Source organism: Nycticebus coucang, chromosome 18, assembly GCF_027406575.1.
Source record: "Nycticebus coucang isolate mNycCou1 chromosome 18, mNycCou1.pri, whole genome shotgun sequence".
Classification (NCBI taxonomy): Eukaryota; Metazoa; Chordata; class Mammalia; order Primates; family Lorisidae; genus Nycticebus; species Nycticebus coucang.
In genome coordinates, this window is record NC_069797.1 from 17,075,447 (window position 1) to 17,099,029 (window position 23,583).

Here is a 23,583-nt window from a genome sequence, read left to right on the forward strand (position 1 = left end):
ATCACTTTTCGTATGCTTGCTGTTTGCATAGAATATTTTTTCCATCCGTTCATTATCATTCTGTCCTTATATTTAAAATATCTTTTATAGACAGCATATAGTTGGATCTTGCTTTTTAAAATCTGACGATCTCTGCCTTATGATTTGAGTCCGTTTACTTTTTTGAGATAGAGTCTCACTCTGTTACTCTGGGTAGAGTGCAGTGGCCTCATCGTTACTCACTGCAGTTTCAACCTCCTGGGCTCAAGTGATCCACCTGCCTCAGCCTCCTGAGTAGCTGGGACTACAGGTATGCAGCACCATGCTCAGCTAGTTTTTTCTATTTTTTATAGAGATGAGAGTGTTTCTCAGGGTGGTCTCAAACTCCTGACTTTAATGATCTTCCAGCCTTAGCCTTCCAGAATGCTAAGGATTACAGGAGTGAGCTACTGTGCCTCGCCAGTCCATTTATATTTTATGTAATTATTGATAAGGTTGAGTTTTAGTTTACTATATTGTCTTGTTTTTCATTTGACCTTTCTGTTTTCTGATTCTCTCTTGCTCCTTTTCTAGCACTTTTTAGGATTTGAGGTATTTTTATTATTCCTTTATTAGGTTTTTAGCTATACCTCTTCTGTTTTTTTTTAATTTTTTTTATTAGTATTAGATCATAGCTGTGTACAGTAATACGATCATGGGGCACCATACACTGGTTTTATAAACAGTTCGACACATTTTCATCACACTGGTTAACATAGCATTCCTGGCATTTTCTTAGTGATTGTGTTAAGACAATCATATTCTGTATTCACTAAGTTTCACATGTGCCCTTGAAGATGCACCACAGGTGTAATCCCACCAATCACCCTCCCTCCGCCCATCCTCTCTCCTCCTCTCCCCTCCCTCTCCCCCTTCCCCATATTCTTAGGTTATAACTGGGTTTTAGCTTTCCTATGAAAGCCATAAATTAGTTTCATAGTAGGGCTGAGTACATTGGATACCTTTTCTTCCATTCTTGAGATATTTTACTAAGAAGAATATGTTCCAGCTCCATCCATGTAAACATGAAAGAGGTAAAGTCTCCATCTTTCTTTAAAGCTGTATAATATTCCATGGTGTACATATACCACAATTTATTGATCCATTCGTGGATCGATGGGCACTTGGGCTTTTTCCGTGACTTAGCAATTGTGAATTGGGCTGCAATAAACATTCTGGTACAAATATCTTTGTTATAATGTGATTTTTGGTCTTCTGGGTATATGCCTAATAGAGGAATTATAGGATTGAATGGCATATCTATTTTTAGATCTCTAAGTGTTCTCCAAACATCTTTCCAAAAGGAATGTATTAATTTGCATTCCCACCAGCAGTGTAGAAGTGTTCCCTTTTCTCCACATCCATGCCAACATCTCTGGTCTTGGGATTTTGTGATAGGGGCTAATCTTACTGGAGTTAGATGGTAGTTTTGATTTGCATTTCTCTGATGATTAAAGATGATGAGCATTTTTTCATATGTCTGTAGGCCATGCGCCTGTCTTCTTCAGAGAAGTTTCTCTTCAAGTCTCTTGCCCAGCCTGCGATGGGATCACTTGTTCTTTTCTTGCTTATATGTTTGAGATCTCTGTGGATTCTGCTTATTAAACCTTTGTCGGAGACATAACCTGCAAATATCTTCTCCCATTCTGGAAGCTGTTTGCTTGCTTTACTTACCGTGTTCTTGGCTGTGCAGAAGCTTTTTAGTTTGATCAGGTCCCAGTAGTGTATTTTTGAAGCTGCTTCAAGCTATACCTCTTCTATACAATTTTTAGAGGTAACAATATACATCCTTAAACTTGTGAAAGTTTACTTTAAATTATCAAAGTTTATTTTAATACTGTACCATTTTATATTTAGCAATTCGTATTTCTTATTTCTTACTTCTCAACACCTTTATACTCCCATAGGCCATAGGGAACTTCCCACTTCCTATTTCTTTCTTTTTTTTTTTTTTTTGTAGAGACAGAGTCTCACTGTACCGCCCTCGGGTAGAGTGCCGTGGCGTCACACAGCTCACAGCAACCTCTAACTCTTGGGCTTACGCGATTCTCTTGCCTCAGCCTCCCGAGCAGCTGGGACTACAGGCGCCCGCCACAACGCCCGGCTATTTTTTTGTTGCAGTTTGGCCGGGGCTGGGCCTGAACCCGCCACCCTCGGCATATGGGGCCGACGCCCTACTCACTGAGCCACAGGCGCCGCCCTCCCACTTCCTATTTCTTATTTTTCTTATTTAGGAGTTCACAAATATAATAACCCAAAAAGTTAATTCCAATTACTCCCTCCTTTGTGCTATTTTAATCCTTGTGCTATATTTTCATATAGTCATTATTTTTGCTTTTGACTGTCAGCTGCATTTTAAGGAAGTAATGAGAATAAAGAGCATAATATTTTATATTTATTTACCAAATTTTAACCATTTTTGGTGTTCTCCATTCCTTTCTGTAGATCTAAGTTTCCCACATACTGGAAGAATACATTTAACATTTGTTGTGATGTGCATCTGCTGGTGACAAATTCTCTCAGTTTATTTGAAAATTGTATATAGTATTTTAATTCTTTTTTTTATTGAGACAGAGTCTCACTATGTTGCCCTCGGTAGAGTGCCATGGAGTTACAGCTTACAGCAAACTCAAACTCTTGGACTTTCTTGCCTCAGCCTCCCGAGTAGCTGGGACTATAGGTGCCTGCCACAACACCTGGCTATTTCGTTGTTGTAGTTGTAGTTGTTGTTGTTGTTGTTGTCAATTGTTTAGCAGGCCCAGCAGGGTTCAAACCCACCAGCCCTGGTGTATGTGGCCAGCAACCTAACCACTGAGCTATAGGCGCCAAGCCAGTATTTTAATTCTTATTTTTGAAGAATGTTTTTCCTGGATATAGAATTCTGGGTTACAGTGATGCCACCCCTCCACCACCCCCCCCCAGAATTTGCATTTCTTTTCAGTCTCCATTTTTTTCTTTCTTTTTTTTTTTTTTTTCAGACACTCTCATTTTGTCGCCCTTGGTAAAGTGTGATGGCATTACAGCTCACAGCAACCTCAAGCTCTTGGGTTCAAGCAATTCTCTTGCTTCAGCCTTCCAAGTAGCTGGGACTACAGGCACCTACCACAACACCTGGCTATTTTTAGAGATGAGGTCTTGCTATAGCTTAGGCTGGTCTCAAACTCATGAGCTCAGGCAATCTACCTACCTTGGCCTCCCAGAGTCCTAGGATTATAGGATAAGCCACTGTACCTGGCCTTCAGTCTCCATGTCTCTGTAGAGTCCATATCTTTTTTCTCATTAAAATAGGCTTTTCAAAGAAAATGCCAGGAAGGCTAAGTTAACCAGTTTGATGAAAATATTTCAAATTGTATATAAAACCAGCACATTGTACCCCATGATTGCATAAATGTACACAGCTATGATTTAATAAAAATAAGTAAATAGTAGGCTTTTCTCTAAGTCATTGGGCCATCTTGGAATTGGTTTCTCTTGACTTCTTCCTATGCTGTTGGATTACGTTTTCCTGTTTATGCACCCAGGAATTTTGGCTTGCATCCTGGGTATTACACAACGCAGAGTACTAACCACTATATGATCATGGCAATCCTGGGTATTACAGATGACATACTGTACACACTAAGGATTCGATTATCTTTCTCTGAAGAGTGTTGATGTTTGGTTTAGCAGAAACTTTCAACTTGGGTAGGCTCAATTTTATGCTTTGATAGAGAAGCTCTTTGGAAAGTGTAAGACATTTCCCAAGTCCTTCTAAGTTGATGAGACTAGACCACTAGGCTGAATCTCATTTGTAGATCTTGTTAAGGCTTGATTTTTAGGTTTTATTGTGGCAGGATAGAGTAGGCCTTACTCTAGGGTGTGGTCTTTACTCCTCACATGTAGCTTGGGATGCTGTGGGTATTAATGAGGTCTTTGTACCCTGGATGGTCAAAAACTCTAGTGTCTCTTGTTACTGATTGCCTTTTGTATTTGTGCTTTGCTGTTAACCCTGTAGCGACTTCACTCTGTTAAACCTTGCAGTTACCCTGCTCACATGCAGTCCATATGTTGGCTAAGGGCTTACAGCAGTGGTTCTCAACCTTACTAGTGCTGTGATGTATTTTCATTGTTACAAAGTAGTTGTGACCCACATGTTGAGAACCACTGGCTTACAGGGGAATCCCTTTCATACTTCTGTCCCTGTCCCCATCCCCATAGCTCCCTCTCTGCCTTGTACTTCAGATTCCAACCACTTCAGCAGCTCCAAATTCTGATCATTGCCTGCTCAGTTTACTGAGACCTTTGTGCTCTAGATACCTGTGCAGTGGTTGGGAAACTGTCTCTGAGGAGACATCTGGGTGATCATGAGGTTTACCCCATGGATTTCTATTCTCTCAGAGACTATGTTCTTGTCCACTGCCTGAAAACAGTTGTGCTATGTTTTCTCCAGTTTTGTAGTTGTTCCCATTGAGTGAGCTAGCCTGTATTACCAGTTACTCTGCTATGGCCAGAAACAAAATTCCCCAAGTGCTTAACATAAGTCACTCAAGTACACTGGATGCTTCATGAATATATTAATGAAATAAGTAAGGCTGGGTGCAGTTGGCTTACGCCTGTAATCCTAGCACTCTGGGAGGCCAAGCGGGTGGATTGCCAGAGCTCAGGAGTTAATGACCAGTCTGAGCCAAAGCAAGAGCCCATCTCTAAAAATAGCCAGGGACCTATGTGGGCGCCTGTAGTCCCAGCTACTTGGGAGGCTGAGGCAAGAGAATCATGTGAGCCCAAGATTTGGAGTGGCTGTGAGCTCTAAGGCCACAGCACTCTACTGAGGGTGACAAAGTGAGACTCTATCTAAAAAAAAAAAAAAAGAACAGTGAATATACTTCAGTCATTTTTGTTTATAATTGAAACTCTGGGAATTCAAAATTAACATCTTTGCCCGTGAGCTTCTTATAGACACCAGAAAAAGTTTCAACCTTCTGCTCCACATTGTTCTGCTGGGCCTTGTCCAAGTGCACCTTTATGAGTCGGCTGCCGTCCAGTTTTACGCAGATTCTCTGCCCACAATTTCACTTAGGAAAACCAAGTCCTCAAGGATCACATTGTGCATGGCTGTCAGAGTGCAGCTCCTGGGACCCTTTTGCTTATTTTTTGTAGTTTTTTCCAGTTGGCTTAGGCAGAATTCTCTGGGCACTGAAGACATCATGCTTCCCGCTGAACTTTTTCTCCAATTTGTTTACTAGCTGGACTTGAATTTTCTGGAAAGATTTCAGTTGAGGAACGGGAACAAAGATTATGATAGCTTTCCGACCACCACCAACTTCAGTTTCCTTGGCTGCAGTTATATTCAGCTCCTGGAGCTGAGCCTCGAGGTCCAGGTTCATCTCCAGCTCCAGCAGGGCCTGGGAAATGCCCTACTCCAACTCATCCAGCTTCTTGCCATTGGTCTTCACTCTCTTGGTGCTGGAGCTGAACATGGCCTTCTCCTTGCAGACAGCCGGCTGAGGAAGAGAGCTAGGTTTTTTATTAAACAAAAAATAAATTTAGTGAGGTCCACATAAAAATGTGGTATTGGATTAGAGTAGACCCTAGAGTAACACAGGTTTGACCTATGTTGTCCACTTATATGAGGATTTTCCTCCATTTCTGCCACCTTTGAGACAACATGACCAACTGCTTCTTCCTCTCCTTTCCCTCTCCCACCTCCTCCCCTCTCACTCCTTCTCCCCCAGCCTATTCCTTGTGAAGATGATAGGGATGAAGACCTTTGTGATGATTCACTTCTGCTTAGTGAACAGTAAATGCATTTTCTTTTCCTCATAATTTTCTTTTTTTTTGTAGAGACAGAGTCTCACTTTACTGCCCTCAGTAGAGTGCCGTGGCATCACACAGCTCACAGCAACCTCCAGCTCTTGGGCTTACGTGATTCTCTTGCCTCAGCCTCCCGAGTAGCTGGGACTACAGGCGCCCGCCACAACGCCCGGCTATTTTTTTCTTGCAGTTTGGCCGGGGCTGGGCTTGAACCTGCCACCCTCGGCATATGGGGCCGGCGCCCTACTCACTGAGCCACAGGCGCCGCCCCATAATTTTCTTAATAAATATTTTTCTTTATTGTAAGAATACAGTATATAATACATAAAACATGCAAAATACATGTTAATCAACTGTTCATGTTATCGGTAAGGCTTCTGGTCAATAGGAGGTTATTAGTAGTTTGGGGGGAGTCAAAAGTTATATACAGGCTTTTGACTTCATGTTGTTCAAAGGTCAGCTCTCATTCTTTTGATACCTTTTCTTTTTTGGGTCCTTGAAAAAAATTTGTTTTCTTACTTTTTTCTGGGGGGGGGATATTTTAAAATGATTTTCTGATACAGTATACCATATACATTATCTGGGTGAGGTGGTAGGGACAAGAACATTGCTTCTTAAACCTCAAAAAATACGCACCTTTTGAAAGCTAGAGTATTGTACTGATTGCTGATTAAGCCAGACACCCAAATGATTGGCGGTTATTTTGATTGTTGTGATTAGTGTTATGGAGAAATGATGACCTTCAGCCTTCTCGTAATATTTGAAGATTTACCTAATAATCCAGTATTAGAATTATCTGCAAAAAAGTTAACTAGAAATAGTACATAATCCTTTTAAAATATCTTAATTTTAACTTGGGCATTTAGTATTTATCTCTCTCTCTTCTTTTTTTTTAGACAGAGTCTCACTCTGTTGCCCTGGGTAGAGTGCTGTAGTGTCACAGCTCACAGAAACTTTAAACTCTTGGGCTCAAGCAATCCTCTTGCTTCAGCCTCTCTAGTAGCAGGGACTACAGGCACCTGCCACAACACCAGCTATTTTTAGAGACGGTGATCTCTCCCTCTCTTTTTTTTTTTTTTGTGGTTTTTGGCTGGAACCAGGTTTGAACCCACCACCTCCAGTATATGGGGCCAGCGCCCTACTCCTTGAGCCACAGGCGCCGCCCTGGTGATCTCTCTCTTGCTCATGCTGGTCTCAAACACCTGAGCTCAAGGGATCCAACCACCTCAGCCTCCCAGAGTGAGCCACCATGCCTGGCCAAGTATTTGTCTTTTAATTGTCTTTGTTGTAGGCTTCTAAATTTTTATATCATTTACATTAAAATAGTGATTACTTATTTCAAGACCATTGGAGTATTTTTGAGGTAGTCAGTATTTGTTTTGAACCTTCTTTAAGCCCAAGCTTGGTTTAAAGGTTCAGGAGTATCATTTTTTTCATAGTTTCTCAAATGGACCTATTTTTGGCATGGTACTTAAAAGAGATCATTTGGAAATTTCATCATACCTTTTTGGAAAGTCTTAATTTGTTCTCTTCAACCTCATAGTTATTATGGAACTATCTGATCATTTCAATATTAGCCTTTATTTCTAGGGCATTATTAATGTTTTTGTCCAGTTTTATTTTTTAGCATGCATATATATATTTATACTTATATACATAAATATGCAGATACAAAAATGTTTTTTAGAAGAGCCATTTATCTGGAAACTTATAGTGAAAATGTTTCATTTGGCACATTTCATTCTTCTTGGTCTGGACATTTGAAGACCAAGTGAGAACTTTGTAAAATGGGCAGGGTGATGGTGGCCATTTAGATGTATCAATGGTTTGCAGCTTCAAGTTTGTAATCTTTAAAAATAGAATGGTATATCCACTGAACAATTTCAAAAGATTCATAGCTGACTCCAAAGGCTTCTCAGGTATTGTTCTTTCTGAAAACAAGTCCCTATCCTCTCTACAGCCCTTGATCTCATTCCCTTTTAGTGTCCTCGTGAAGAGCCAGTTCTCCCCAGAGACAGTTCCACTCCAGAAGCACTTCGTTTAAAGGGACTTACCAAGCCAGACGATGCCCATAGACCTGGGGCAGGCCCTAGGCCTGCTGCCATCACTGGCAAAGGCCGAGGACTCTCAGTTCTCTGGACCAGATGGTGCCCTTCAAGAGGAACTCTCCAGCCCGGAGACCGCACGCCAGCTTTTCAGGCAGTTTCGTTACCAGGTGATGTCTGGGCCACATGAGACTCTGAGACAACTTCGAAAGCTGTGTTTCCAGTGGCTGCGGCCAGAGGTTCACACCAAGGAGCAGATCCTGGAGATCCTCATGTTGGAGCAATTTCTGACTATTCTGCCCGGGGAGATCCAGATGTGGGTTCGGAAACAGTGTCCAGGCAGTGGAGAAGAGGCAGTGACGCTTGTGGAGAGCTTGAAGGGAGATCCCCGCAGACTGTGGCAGTGGGTAAGCCGAGGGCCTTGTGATCTATGAGGGAAGTACACAGCTCCTCATCAGGTGTGTTGTCTTTTTGCTGATAACCAGTTATGACACAAAATGTGTCCACACCAAAAGCTAGTTTTCTGGCACCAACTGATTGTCCAACAATTCAGTTCCATTCCGAAGCTCTGGAGTTAGTGCAAGCCCATGGGTTCAGGGTGCAGTCCCACCAGACCACTCCTCCCCACTTCAGGCGCCCATCTCAAGTCCTAAGGGCTATCAGACTGTACTTGTGAAAAACTGCCTATAAATTTGGGAGTTCTTATAATTATCTCTTTAGGTTGGAAACTGGTTAGAATGACTTACAGAACTCAGGAGAGCTCTTTATCCACAGTTACTGGTTTATTATAAAGGATACCACTGCAAATGGAAGGGATGCTTAGGACAAGGCATGGTCAGGGCATGGAGCTTCTTTGCCTTCTGACATGCCACTGTGCCAGAACCTCGATGAGTTCAACAACTTGGAAGCTTCCTGAACCCCATCGGGTGGGGATTTTTATAGAGGTTTCAATACTTCTGCATAGTTTATTAAATCTCCCCTCCTCAGAAGTTGGGGGGCCGGAAATTTCATATATTGGTTCCACTGGCAACCAGCTTCCATCCTGAAGCTATGTAGGGGCTCAAGAATCACCTCATCATCGTAAACTCAGGTATAGTTGAAAAGGACTCATTCTGAATAACAGAGACAGTTTCACTCCTGTCACTCAGGAAACCACGAGTGTTTTAGGAGCTCTGTGCTATGAACCTGGGGATAAAGACCAAATACATATTTCTTATTACACTACATCTGGGTTTTCCAATGCCTTGCTTAATTCTAAGACTTAATACTTTCAATACATTGCTCTCAATACTTTTTAGCTATTGGGAACTAAGGATCAATTCTCTCATCTTTAGACTAGGTTGTGTGAGAAGTTGTTCAAGAGACACCTAAGTTCTAATTGGTAGGGACTGTCCAGGATAAGCACATTAGTGGCGTGTCGTGAAGGTCTTCCAGGCCTGGGTCAGGCCTCAGCTGTTGGTGCCTTCTGTATCACTGATCCTGCTGGACTAGAAATCAAAGCTGATTTTCTGTTTCCTTACTCTGTGTCCCTAAAGACTGTCTCAGGATCTGTTATAGAGAATTAGTTTCATACCTTTCATATAGAAATCCTGGCTTTTGATCCTTCAGTAATTAGCACTGTATGGTCTCTAGATCAGCATCCAAGTTCTAGGACAGGAAATCTTATCAGAGAAGACGGAATCTCCAAGCTGCCAAGTGGGGGAAGCGGAGCCCCGTCTCATAGTGGTGCCTCAGGAGTTGGGACTTCAGAGTTCACCCTCAGGGCCTGGGGAACTTCTGAGCCACATCGTGAAAGAGGAATCTGATGTGGAACCAGAACTAGGTAAGGGCAGCTATTCATGGTGGCGTGTGGTGCTCTCAAAGAAATTTGGGGATTGTGGCTAGGAGGCCTAAATGTGAGTTGAAATAATTTGTTGCTCAGATTGGGGTGTTTCTGGAAAGTTTGGAAACAGGGTAGACTTCAATAAACCACTCTGGTTTGGAAATTCGAAGTTTATATTTTAAACCAGCTCATGACTGGGCCAGACCATTTTGGAGTTTGGTTCTGAGGAAGGAGGTAGGAAAAAATATGGGTGAGACTGTTTGGAAGGTTGAAGGGAGTTGGAGTTTGTTAGAGGGACAAACATAACTCTTGATGGCAGAGAAGGTGTCATCCTGGCTTGTAAAGATTTTTATCTGTGTCCTCTGGGGAGTGGTTAAGGAAGAAAACATCTGGATTCTGAAAACTTCTTTTTCTGACTTCAGCTCTGGCTGCTTCCCAGCTTCCTGCATGGCCTGAGGACCGACTTATCAGAGACCAGGACTTCACAGCCTCACTTCTCCCAACTGCACCCCAGGTGAGCTGGGTTCCTCTGTTTCTCTTACCCATAATCCAGACCTTGCGGGCATAGCAGTTATCAGAAGGACTGAGAGTGTCGTAAGTCGACCAGGGAGGAGGACCTAGCTAGGATAAACATTATCATAAATGTATAATGAACCCTGAGTTTTAATATTTCTTTTTAGGCAGAATATTTTCTAATTGTCATCTTGAGTAATGGAATCTGGCCTCTGGAAAAGGGTACAAGTTGAAGAGGCAAATCTTGTCAGTGGTTATTTTTCCTGTTAGCTGGGAAAGGACTCATTTGTTTTCTAGTCTGGGCCACCCACAATGAAGTCAGTTTGAGATTTTGAATTATTATATCTAAAGTGGGACAGGTGAATCTTTTCTCCCTTTAACTTCACGGAAATTCATTTAACAAAAAATTGCACATATTTAAGATGTATAATTTGGTGAGTTTTGACATACATATACACCTGTGAAATGTGACTGCAGTCAACATGATAAATGTATTCATTACATTCAAAAGTTTCTTTTTTTACCTTTTATAATCTCACCCCCTGCACCACTTTAGCTCCTCTCCTTCCTGATGCAACCACTGATCTGCTTTCTGTTACCATGTATTAGTTTGCATTTTCTAGGATTTTATATAAAATAGAATCATGCCATATGTACTCTTATCTTTGTTCTTCTGCGTATAATGTAATTTTTGACTTATTTTAATATATTTGAACTGGTTTAAAACAATTTGATTGGGTGGCGCCTGTGGCTCAAAGGGATAGGGCGCCAGTCCCATATGCTGGAGGTGGTGGGTTCAAACCCAGCCTCGGCCAAAAAACCCCCCCCCAAAAAAAAAAAAAAAAACAATTTGATTATCATGTGTCTTGGAATCATTTTCATCTTTCTTATGCTTGGGGTTCATTGAGCTTCTTGGATCTGTGGTTTGTAGTTTCCATTAAATTTGGAAAATTTTTGGCCCTATATCTTCAACTGTTTTTTTTCTGTCTCCCTTATTTCTCTTCTTCTTTGAGGGAGAAAAATACATGTGGAATATATGTAATGATAATGTGTATACATATAGCAGAGTTCTTCAAGTTGTCTCACAACTTAATGATTTTTTTTTTAATCTTGGTGTTTTATTTTGGACAGTTTGTATTTTTATGTCTTCATGTTCATTAGTTTTTTCTTCTATTGTAGCTAATCTTCTGTTATTCTCATCTAGTACTTTTTCTTCTTAGATGTGTTTTTCATCTCTGTAAGTCTCATGCCTATATTTACTGTATTTGGTCTTTCCCTTAGCTTCTTGAACATATGGAATATGGATATTTGTATTAATATCCTTATCTACTGATGATCACTTGTCTTGGTTCTGGGTCAGTTTTTTTTTTTGAGATATAGTCTCAAGCTGTCGCCCTGCGTAGAGTGCCCAGGCGTCATAGCTCACAGCAATTTCCAGCTCAGGCTCAGGCTCAAGCGATCCTCTTGCCTTCTATTTTTAGTAGAGACAGGGGTCTCACTTTTGCTCTGGCTGTTCTTGAACCTGTGAGCTCAAGCAATCCACCTGTCTTGGCCTCCCAGAGTGCTAGGATTATAGGCATGAGCAACTGTGCCAGCCAGGTTCTGGGTCAGTTTTGATTGGTTGGGTAATTTCCCTATTAACTGATGGGTTTTCTTGCTTTTTTTGTATGCCTCGTAATCTTTGATTGAATATCAGACATTGTGTATTTTGTCTTGTTGAATGCTAGATCATTTTGTGTTCCTATAATGTTTTTGGGCTTCCCTTTGAGATAATGTTAAGTGCACATAGTTTGTTATGTAGCACCAGAGAAGCATTTAGTCTAGGTTCAGTTTTCCCCACTACCAAGGTCATACCCTTCTCAATATTCTGACACCCTTCATTGTACTCGGCTTTCCGCTCTCACTGGTGGAAACCTGAACAATTTTTAGCACTGTATGAGCTCAGGGTATTAATTTCCTCTGATTTTTTTGATGGTTATTTCCTGGACTTCAGGGAGACCCTCTGTAAATCTCCAAAGCTCTCTATTTGTGCAGCTCCCTCTTTTCTGAATTTTTGATTTTGCTGTCTCTAACCGTCTTGACCTTCTCAATTCCCAGCTTCTGCTCGTGTCAGGGAGGCTGCCTGACTCAGCCTGGGTTCCCCCTTCCTGTGCTGCTGCCTGGATCTTTAGTTTGGACAACTATTAGGGCTTACTGATTCACCCTCTGGGGTCTCATTCTGCTCTGCTTTGCATAATATGCAATGTCTGGAAACAATCATTTCATATATTTTATCCTCTTTCTCAGTTGTTTCAGGCAGGGAGGTAAATCCAGTTTCTGTGACTTCATTTTTACTGTGGATAAAAGTCTCTGTTACAGATTTATCTTGATTATGTAATTAACAACTCTTCAAAGTTCAATTTGGTAAAAATAAAAATTTTTAGGAACCTATATTATACACCTTAACTGAAACATTCCTTAAAACCTAGAAGAAACTCTTTTTGGGAATTGTCTTCAAGATACTTTAGAGTGAAGGTGAAAACAGAGAAGTTATTATAGGTGGTGCTTAATACACTGCTTCTGAGGAAGATGTGAGTTTCATCTTCCCAGGCTCAGAGACATAAAGATCAGAATATCAAGGTCACAGTTTACTTGGGTGGGGGGGAAGGTGACAGGGGAGGCATATATCTTTTTAGTGAATCAAGGGTACCTTGAAAGCATCTCATTCGAAATAACTTAAACTCAAAAGATACAAAATTTTCAGCAGTACCAATTTGTTATCTACAACTACATATGCGTGTGTGAGTGTGTAAATACCCTATATCTAGCTGATAACTGATTTAGAACCCACTCTGGACAAAATTCATTCCTGTTCAGTCTGTATATCCTTCCCTCAAACTAACAGGAATTATCTGCATCAGAAATACCTTGATATTTAGTGGAATTCTTTAAAATGAAAGGAAATTTTTTTTTTTTTCTTTCGGAGACAGAGTCTTACTATGTCGCCCTTGGTGGAGTGCCATGGCATCACAACTCACAGCAACCTCAAACTCTAGGGCTTAAGCAATTCTCTTGCCTCAGTCTCCCAGGTAGCTGGGACTACAGGCACCCACCACAATGCCCAGCTATTTTTTTGTTGTAGTTGTCATTGTTGTTTAGCAAGGCCCAGGCTGGGTTCGAACCCACCAGCCCCGGTGTATGTGGCTGGCGTCGTAACCGCTGAGCTACAGGCATCAAGCCAGAAAGGGAATTTTTTAACGTAAGTAATTGTTTTCTCATTATAAACCATGTCTAAGTTGGAACCTCACATAGACTCCAGGAATGCATTTACTCACATTCTTGTGTTTTCAAACTTCAAGAAAAGGAACACAGTTAAGTAACTGTGAGAGTCAATCAGTTGTGGTACTCTCCTAAACCCACAAGATGGTGCTGGTTTCATACAAAGATAGAGGTAATTTCTTCATCAAATCCCACACTTTTGTCCTTTAAGAATACAAAGGTTTTTCCTTTCACAAATACCAGAAAGAGACAAGATGACTGTTGTTGGTGTTTTGCCTCTTAAGTAGGTCATTTTATTCAAGCATCCCCAGCTTCTTGGCAGTTCCTTGAGTAAATTTGTGGTTTTAAACTTGAAATACCTTTTTCAGAGGCCCCTGAAACAACTTTTCTGGCTTTTGAATGAGCAGCTTGTGACCCTTGGAGATTTGGGTGGCTGTATCCTACTTTGCTTTGTAGCTTTGCTTGGTTGCTACTATTTTCGTGCCTATAGAATAGGCCCTATATTCAGCAAACCAGGCAGTCCAGACAGTCAGATATTACTGTACTTGGCATTTGCATCCTCTTCTGTGCTAGCATTGAAGTAAGAGTCTGTGTGTTCTGACCACAAAGACCAAGAACTCCTATGTTCAGCATGGTTTGTTCCAAGCTGGTTATTTTCAGGAGGTTGTTAAAATAGCCTCATTTGCAGAAGATTAACAAAATAAGCTGCTATAGCAGTTTATATTTTAAAAAATTAAAATTCATATTAAAAATATGGTTACAGTTAATAGTTGAATGTGTAGTTAAGTGTATTGAACTTACTTTTCAGTTTCCTATCCTTTCTACTCTAAAAAAATCCAACCCTCTTGCTTTCCCTGAATAGTAGGATATTGTGTGTAATAGGAAGATGATTTCATCTTTCCTCTCCTCATTTCTGTTCTCCAAAGCCTGGCTAAACATGACATGATGCATAGCTATCAACTTTGGGCTTCCTGAAAAGATTGCAGGATCCCTTAATTCTCTCTGTAAACCCTGGGATGAGTCTGGGAGACTGCATATAATAGTAATAATATTTACTGTCTACTGAGGGCATATTTGCTAAGGGCTTTATTTCAGCCTGATAATATATTTTGAGTGCCTACTTGCCCTGGGCAGGGTCTTGGGGACTAGTTGAAAGTGCAGTGGAGAGTGTGACAGAGTTCTTTTCTTCAATTGCTAGTAGAGGCAGCAATTAATCAAATACTTGCCTGTACACATAAACATTTAATAAACCATGATGAATGCTATGAATGACAGGTATAGTGGGTTATGGAAACAGGTGACTCCACATTAAATCTCTCAAATATCCCAACAGTTTTAGAATATCTTACTATTTTATTTTTTAAACTTCAGATTAATATAAAGGTGCATACAGTTAGGTTACATTGTTTTCATTTGTTGGGAAAAGTCCCATTTGGATTTGAGTCCTTCACCCAAGAGGTGGCCCATATGCCTCTCCATTGTACCTGTTAGGTAGGAACTTACTGTGCCTCTTCCCCTTCTTGAATTTAATTGTGTTTTTCCTCTTAGGTGTGCCTGTAGTTGTTCACTTACTAGTTTCAATTTAGTACTGAGTACACGGGATGCTTGTTTTTCCTATTCTTGAGATACTTTACTAAGGAGAATGTTCTTCAACTTTTATCACTTAAAAAAATCAATGAATAGTTCTTTGAGTTTAGTGTTATCATTGGGTGAGGCCTGGAGCATGTAACTTGCTCAAGGTCATATGCTAGAAAGTAACAAGGCTAGAGCTTGATACATAGTATATTTATTCCAAAGAATGGGCTGTAATCACTGCTATACAATCTGAGTTTCTGCTGGTGGCCTTCGGGTGGGGAGATTGAAATTTGAATTCACGAAAGCAGACCCTGCCTGTATGGCATGCCTAGTTTCGAGTCTCCAGTCTGTAGTTCTACAGGAAAAGAAGAGCTCCTTTGGGGATAATGAAGGGACACCTTGATCCAGAGACCCTGTCAATTTCCCACTAACTGGAAAGAAAATGGATTCATGTTTAAATGCAGAGCAATTGGGAGATTCCAAGTGTTTATAGCTGTGTCTTTCTCTTCTCTGAATACACCAGTCTGCTTGAGGGCAAGGCTTCCAGTGTACTTGACTTCTTTATTGAGTCTTTCGAGCTTTTCACTGATTTGCACTTGTTTTCTCAACAAATTCTCTTTAAGTTTTTTTTTCCCTGTTGAATTTCCAGATTTTAATTAAATAGTGAGAATATTAGCTCTTAGTGTTCAAAGACCCCTTCTAAAAGCACTTGACAAAGTTAAAAAAAGCAACATAGAAAGACTCTTGCTTTTGTATGTTCTCCACTCTTAAATACATGCAGCTAAAAAAAATCAAAAACCAAAAAAGCAGAACTTACAGCCTAAACATTTTCTAACCAGGGCAAGAAATACTGATGTAGTAACTGTCATTTCCCCTTGGCCTTTTTTCCCCTTGAACCGCTGTTTTGTGATTGTTCAGATTTCTGATGGCTGGTATTCCACCCTGGGATTTGGCTTTCCTTTTGTCAGGGAAGGCAGGTTTAGAATCCTTCACTGCAATCATGGTGTATTTTTTCTAGGAGCAGTGGCGACACCTGGATTCTACTCAAAAGGAGCAATACTGGGACCTCATGCTGGAGACCTATGGGAAAATGGTCTCAGGAGGTGAGGGCATGGGGTGGCCTGATAGAAAGACTGGAACACTGTTAGGCATATGTGCTCAATTTAAAGTCACTAGGTAAAGGAAATCTTGCAGACACAGTTGGGAAATTGGGCAAGCTGCAGATAGCAGAGTTACTTATAGCAAGAGCTTCTTCATATTGAAAGTATTTTGTATGCAGAAGTGTTGTGGGAGCATTCCAGACATAAAAAAGTTCTTTAATCTGTGAAGTAGGTGATAGTGTTCCCTTTTTAAAGATGATGAAATTGAGGGGTGGCGCCTGTGGCTCAGTGAGTAGAGCGCCGGCCCCATATGCCGAGGGTGGCGGGTTCGGACCCAGCCCCGGCCAAACGGCAACAAAAAAATAGCAGGGCGTTGTGGCGGGCGCCTGTAGTCCCGGCTGCTCGGGAGGCTGAGGCAAGAGAATCGCGTAAGCCCAAGAGTTAGAGGTTGCTGTGAGTTGTGTGATGCCACGGCACTCTACCGAGGGCCATAAAGTGAGACTCTGTCTCTACAAAAAAAAAAAAAAAAAAAAAGATGATGAAATTGAGTATCAGATCAAGTACTTGCTCACTATTAACGTATCTCATTAAGTGCTGAGTTACGATGAAACTCCATTGTGACTGGCTCTGAGTTCATGCTCTTTTCTACTGAACCACTTGTCTCAGCCAAGCACAGGTGGGGCCCAGTCAGGATCCTTACACCAGACTGCAAGGTGATCTGCAGGCCCTTCTGGTGACCTGCCCAGACTCTTGTTTTTGTGGCCTTTATCTTGTATCCTGGTCATCTTGTGACCAAGACATATATAAGCTGCACATACTGTTTTAAGATGAATTTTCCTAAGTGGTCTCCAGAGCCTTTGGATTTTCCTTCATGTTCAGGGTGCTTCTTTGAAAGACAGGCCCTCATGCTTCTCTTTCCATAGCAGGTATTTCCAATTCCAGAGCTGACCTGACTAATTCCATGGAATTTGGGGAAGAGCTGACAGGATTGCATCTTCATGTCAGTGAGAAGCTCCCAAGACCTACCTGCATAGGTGAGTGATATTTCATTGGTCTGGAACCATTTCCGACCTCCTGTACTTAAATTGGAGATGGTAGGGGGAGTTGGGGGAGATATATTCGATTACATTGGTTATACCTATCCATGGTCTGGCTGGTCCATTTTGAGTATCAAGATTGGGTCTCCACGTCTCTGGCTATAGGGCTATTGACACATATATTTAACCTTGGAAGGGAAACCACATATTGAATCTGGTATTTTCAGTTGTATGGATGGAGATCAATACAGTTGTGTGTAGCATTTGGGTGCAGTGGCTTTTGCCTGTAATCCCAGCCCTTTGGGAAGCCAAGGTGGGAGAATTGCTTGAGGCCAGGAGTTTGAGACTAGCCTGGGCAATATAGTGAGTCCCAGTGTCTACATAAAATAAAAAAAGTTAGCCAGTCCTTGTGTCTACATAAAAAAAAAAAATTAGCCAAGTATGCTGGCATGCACCTGTTGTCCCAGCTACTCAGGAGGCTAGGGCAGGAGGATCACTTGAGCCCAGAAGTCTGAGGTTGCAGTGAGCTATGATCGCAGCACTGTGCTCCAGCCTGAGTGACAGAATGAGACCCCATATCTTAAAACAAACAAACAAAAAACAGATATGGATAGAATTCCATTACAAAAAAAGATTAGGTAGCAGCCATTATTAGCTTTCCTACCAAGAAGATGCAGAGTAACTAGACTTTCATTATTTTGGTTATAGTGAAAAGTAACCAGTCCATCCTCAGCAAAATAAATTAAACAAACAAAACTGTATTTTATCTCATCTGTACACACCTAACAATAACATCAACAAATACATCATATAAATGATATATTTTAAGACTAAGGAAAAAGGCATCTCCATGTCTTTTCTTCTAAAGTAGCAGCTATCCTTTGCTTTCTATACTTTCTTTAACATTGCAATTATGTAATGGTACATGCGCACGCACACAAACACACTCCCTTTTACATATACAATAAATCCCAAAACCTTGGAGGAAGAGAGGAGGCCTGGCATCTTCTCAGGTGGCAACCACCAGAACAGATCTGGGACAGAAACGCAGGCCCCAGGAATTTAGCTGGGACAGAAACAAATTCCGCAAAGTTGTTCTGTTCGGTTAGCAACATCAATCAGGGGTGGGGCTGGAACTGAGTGAACACCCCTCCATCCTCCATCAAGCACCCAAGGTTGTCAGGCCTCACCTCCCCCTGCCGGACAGAGGCAGAGAGCAGTGGTCTGGCTGCGGAGACATAGATTTCCTTGTGATTCAGGCAAGTGCAAACCCCTAGAGTATCTGCTCACTGGAGGCAACTGGGTCACAGCCCTGCAGGGTTATCAGTGACTGGGGGTGACAGAGGTGCAAGGTGGGGAAGCAGGCATCAACCCTCCCAGACTAATCTGTTTGCTGGGTGGGTCCTCCTGACCTCACAGAGCACCGGAGCAAGTTATATTTGAGTTGTCAGCAGACCCCTGTGATCTAGTTGCCAGAGACCTTTTAAACTCTTCCACCTGAGACAGGTGCTGACTGAGACAATTGATTTGGACCTTTTGAACTGAGCCAATCACCTGAGGACTATCCAAGTGGTGCCCTGGGTGTGTGGTTGTAGAAAGGTTTCATTTTCTAATTGTTGCCTGTGGGGGGCGGAGTGACTTAACTGCTGGTATTTCTCCACAGCTGAGACTTCAACTCAGAATAACTGTTTCACTAGGATCGGACAGAGACCAGCTGAAAATAAGACAGAGCCACTTAGCCCCACCACACCAAACAGGTCCCCAGTTTCTCAGGCCGTAATACTGTACCGGTCCTCAGCAAAGCTCCAGGGGAAAAGTCAAACGGTGTAAAATAATCATGGGGCGGAATCAGCCGAAAAACTCTGGCAACATGAATAACGAGAGTAGATGACCCCCCCCCCCCCACCGCCAAGGAAAGATATGGCAGGTGTAACTGAAGATCCCATTCATAAATGGCTGGCCGAGATGTCAGAAATTGAATTCAGAATTTGGATTGCAAACAAGATTAATAGAATGGAGGAAAATTTGGAATTAGAAATTTGAGGAGAAATTCAAAAGTTGTCCCAAGCATTGAACAAATTTAAAAGACAAAACCACCAAAGATTTTGACACATTGAAGCAAGAATTTGCAGTCCTCAAAGATATGAAAAATACAGTAGAATCCCTCAGTAACAGAGTGGAGCAAGAAGAAAGGATTTCTGACATTGAAGACAAAACTTTTGAATGCTTCCAAATTCTCAAAGAGGAAGAGAAATGAAGAGCAAAAATGGATCATTCTCCCAGAGAGCTCTAGGATAATTCGAAGAAGGCTAATATCCGCCTCATAGGAATTCCTGAAAGCGATGAAGTGGCTTCACAAGGCACAGAGACCTTTCTCCATGAAATTATGAAAGAATTTTCCAGACATGCCAAGAGATTCTGAAATTCAGATAGCAAACAGTTTCAAAACCCCAGCACAACTCAACCTGAATAAGACATCCCCCAGACACAACATAATTAACTTCACTAAAGTTAATATGAGGGAGAAAATTCTGAAAGCAGCCAGGCGTAATATTAGAATGACTGCAGATCTCTCTGCTGAAACTTTTCAAGCCAGAAGAGGGTGCTCATCGACTTTTAATCTCCTAAAACAAAATAATGTTCAATCCCAGATCCTATATCCAGCTAAACTGAGTTTGATTTATGATGGAGAAATTAAATACTTTGATGACATTTATATTTTGAAGAAATTTGCCATAACCAACCAGCTCTTCAGGATATTCTCAGACCTATCCTCCATAATGAACAGCCCAATCCTCTACCACAAAAGTAAACTCACTCAGAAACTTTTGATCAAACTCCAACTTCCACAGTGGTGAAAGGATTAAAAATGTCCACTGGACTTTTGAAAAACTCGATACCCAAAATTTTACCAGACTAATCAATATTCTCCATTAATGTGAATGGCTTAAACTGTCCTCTAAAGAGACATAGGTTAGCTGACTGGATACAAAAACTCAGGCCCGATATTTGCTGCATACAACAATCACATCTTACCTTAAAAGATAAACATAGACTCAGGGTGAAAGGATGGTCGTCCATATTTCAGGCAAATGGTAATCAGAAAAAAGCAGGTGTTACAATTCTATTTGCAGACACAATAGGCTTTAAACCAACAAAAGTAAGGAAGGAAAAGAATGGTCACTTCATATTTGTTAAGGGTAATACTCAATATGATGAGATTTCAATTATTAATATTTATGCACCCAACTAGATTGTGCCTCAATTTATAAGAGAAACTCTAACAGACATGAGCAACTTGATTTCCTCCAGCTCCATAATAGTCATAGATTTCAACACTCCTTTGGCAGTGTTTGCTAGATCCTCTAATAAGAAGCTGAGCAAAAAAATTTTGGATTTAAACCTAACCATCCAACATTTGAATTTAGCAGACATCTACAGAACATTTCATCCCAACAAAACTGAATACACATAGTTCTCATCAGCCCACAGAACATACTCCAAAATCGATCACATGTTAGGTCACAAGTCTAATCTCAGTAAATTTAAAGGAATAGAAATGATTCCTTGCATCTTCTCGGACCACCATGGGATAAAAGTTTAACTCAGTAGCAACAGGAATCTGTATATTCATACAAAAACATGAACGTTAAATAACCTTATGCTGAATGATAGCTGGGTCAGAGATGAGATTAAGAAGGAAATTGCCAAATTTTGGGAACAAAACAACAATGAAGATACGAATTATCAGAACCTCTGGGATACTGCAAAGGCAGTCCTAGCAGGGAAATTTATAACACAGCAAGCCTTCCTCAAGAGAACAGAAAGAGAGGAAATTAACAACTTAATGGGACATCTCAAGCAACTGGAAAAGGAAGAACATTCAAACACCAAACCTCGTAGAAGAAAAGAAATAATGAAAATTAGAGCAGAATTAAATGAAATTGAAAACAAAAGAATTATACAACAGATGAATAAATCAAAAGGTTGTTTTTTTGAAAAGGTCAATAAAATAGATAAACCTTTGGCTAACCTAACCAGGAAAAAAAGAGTAAAATCTCTAATTTCATCAATCAGAAATGACAAAGACGAAATAGCAACAGACTCCTCAGAAATTCAAAAAATCCTTAATGAATATTACAAGAAACTTTATTATCAGAAATATGAAAATCTGAAGGAAATTGACCAATACTTGGAAGCACGTCACCTTCCAAGACTTAGCCAGAATCAAGTGGAAATGTTGAACAGTCCTATATCAAGTTCTGAAATAGCATCAACCATACAAAATCTCTCTAAAAAGAAAAGCCCGGGAACAGATGGCTTCATGTCAGAATTCCACCAAACCTATAAGGAGGAACTAGTACCTATAGTACTCAACTTGTTCCAAAGTATAGAAAAAGAAGGAAGACTACCCAACATGTTCTATGAAGCAAACATCACCCTGATCCCCAAACCAGGAAAAGACCCAACAAGAAAAGAAAATTATAGACCATTATAACTAATGAATTTAGATGCAGAAATATTCAACAAGATCCTAACAAATAGAATCTAGCAACACATCAAACAAATTATATATCATGACCAAGTCGGTTTTATCCCAGTTTCTCAAGGCTCGTTCAATATATGTAAATCCATAAATATAATTCAGCACATAAACAAAAAACAAAGACCATATAATTCTCAACTGATGCAGAAAAAGCTTTTGATAATATCCAGCATCCCTTCATGATCAGAACACTAAAGAAAATAGGTACAGAAGGGACATTTCTTAAACTGATAGAGGCCATCTACAGCAAACTCACAGCCAATATCGTATTGAATGGAGTTAAATTGAAATCATTTCCACTCAGATCAGGAAACAGACAAGGTTGCCCATTGTCTCCACTGCTCTTTAACATTGTAATGGAAGTTTTAACCATCGCAATTAGGGAAGAAAAGACAATCAAGGGTATCCATATAGGGTCAGAAGAGATCCAACGTTCGCTCTTTGCAGATGATATGATTGTATATCTGGAAAACACCAGGGATTCTATTACAAAACTCTTGGAAGTGATCAAGGAATACAGCAGCATCTCAGGTTACAAAATCAACATTCATAAATCAGTAGCCTTTATATATACCAACAATATATAATTTAGTCAAGCTGAAAAAACAGTTAAGGACTCTTTCATTCACAGTAGTGCCAAAGATGAAATATTTGGGAGTTTATCTAACAAAGGATGTGAAAGATCTCTCTAAAGACAACTATGAAACTCTAAGAAAAGAAATAGGTGAAATGTTAACAAATGGAAAAACATACCATGCTCTTGGCTGGGAAGAATCAACATTGTTAAAATGTCCATATTACCCAAAGCAATATACAATTTTAATGCAATCCCTATTAAAGCTCCACGCTTTAAAGATCTTGAAAAAATAATACTTCGTTTTATATGGAATCAGAAAAAACCTCAAATAGCCAAGACATTACTCAAAATAAAAATACAGCAGGAGGAATCACGCTACCAGACCTCAGACTATAGTATAAATTGATAGTGATCAAACCAGCATGGTACTGGCACAAAAACAGAGAGGTAGATGTATGGAACAGAACAGAGAACCAAGAGATGAACCCAGCTACTTACCATTATTTGATCTTTGACAAGCCAATTAAAAACATTCAGTGGAGAAAAGATTCCCTATTTAACAAATGGTGCTGGGTGAACTGGCTGGCGACCTGTAGAAGACTAAAACTGGACCCATACCTTTCACCATTAACTAAGATAGACTCTCGCTGGATTAAAGATTTAAACTTTAGACATGAAATTATAAAAATACTACAAGATTGTGCAGGGAAAACTCTTGAATAAATCGGTGTGGGCAAACATTTTATGAGAAGACCCCTCAGGCAATTGAAGCAGCTTCAAAAATACACTACTGGGACCTGATCAAACTAAAATACCTCTGCACAGCCAAGAACACAGTAAGTAAAGCAAGCAGACAGCCCTCAGAATGGGAGAAGATATTTGCAGGTTATGTCTCTGACAAATGTTTAATAACCAGAATCCACAGAGAACTCAAACGTATAAGCAAGAAAAGAACAAGTGATCCCATTGCAGACTGGGCAAGGGACTTGAAGAGAAACTTGTCTGAAGAAGACAAGCATACAGCCTACAGAGAAATGCAAATCAAAACTACTTTGAGATATCATCTAACTGCAGTAAGATTAGCCCATATCACAAAATCCCAAGACCAGAGATGTTGGCGTGAATGTGGAGAAAAGGAAACACTTCTACACTGCTGGTGGGAATGCAAATTAATACATTCCTTTTGGAAAGATGTTTGGAGAACACTTAGAGATCTAAAAATAGATCTGCCATTCAGTCCTACAATTCCTCTACTAGGTATATACCCAGAAGATCAAAAATCACATTATAACAAAGATATTT

General features: G+C 40.5%; 1 protein-coding gene and 1 pseudogene across 4 annotated transcripts in view; one reads left to right on the forward strand and one right to left on the reverse strand.

The window, feature by feature from the left end:
* ZNF18 (zinc finger protein 18) overlaps positions 1–23,583 on the forward strand; it is a 58,635-nt gene that overhangs the window by 28,631 nt on the left and 6,421 nt on the right. For 3 of the 4 annotated variants that reach the window (XM_053568308.1, XM_053568306.1, XM_053568307.1), the window contains exons 2-6: positions 7,792–8,260; positions 9,486–9,675; positions 10,098–10,189; positions 16,040–16,124; positions 17,045–17,155. In XM_053568308.1, the coding sequence (XP_053424283.1) occupies positions 7,874–8,260; positions 9,486–9,675; positions 10,098–10,189; positions 16,040–16,124; positions 17,045–17,155 (865 nt within the window). In that variant the 5' untranslated portion in view covers positions 7,792–7,873. The remainder of the gene's footprint in view (positions 1–7,791; positions 8,261–9,485; positions 9,676–10,097; positions 10,190–16,039; positions 16,125–17,044; positions 17,156–23,583) is intronic. The other variant, XM_053568309.1, reaches the window with a different exon arrangement.
* Positions 4,887–5,474, reverse strand: LOC128569801 (40S ribosomal protein S7-like; annotated as a pseudogene).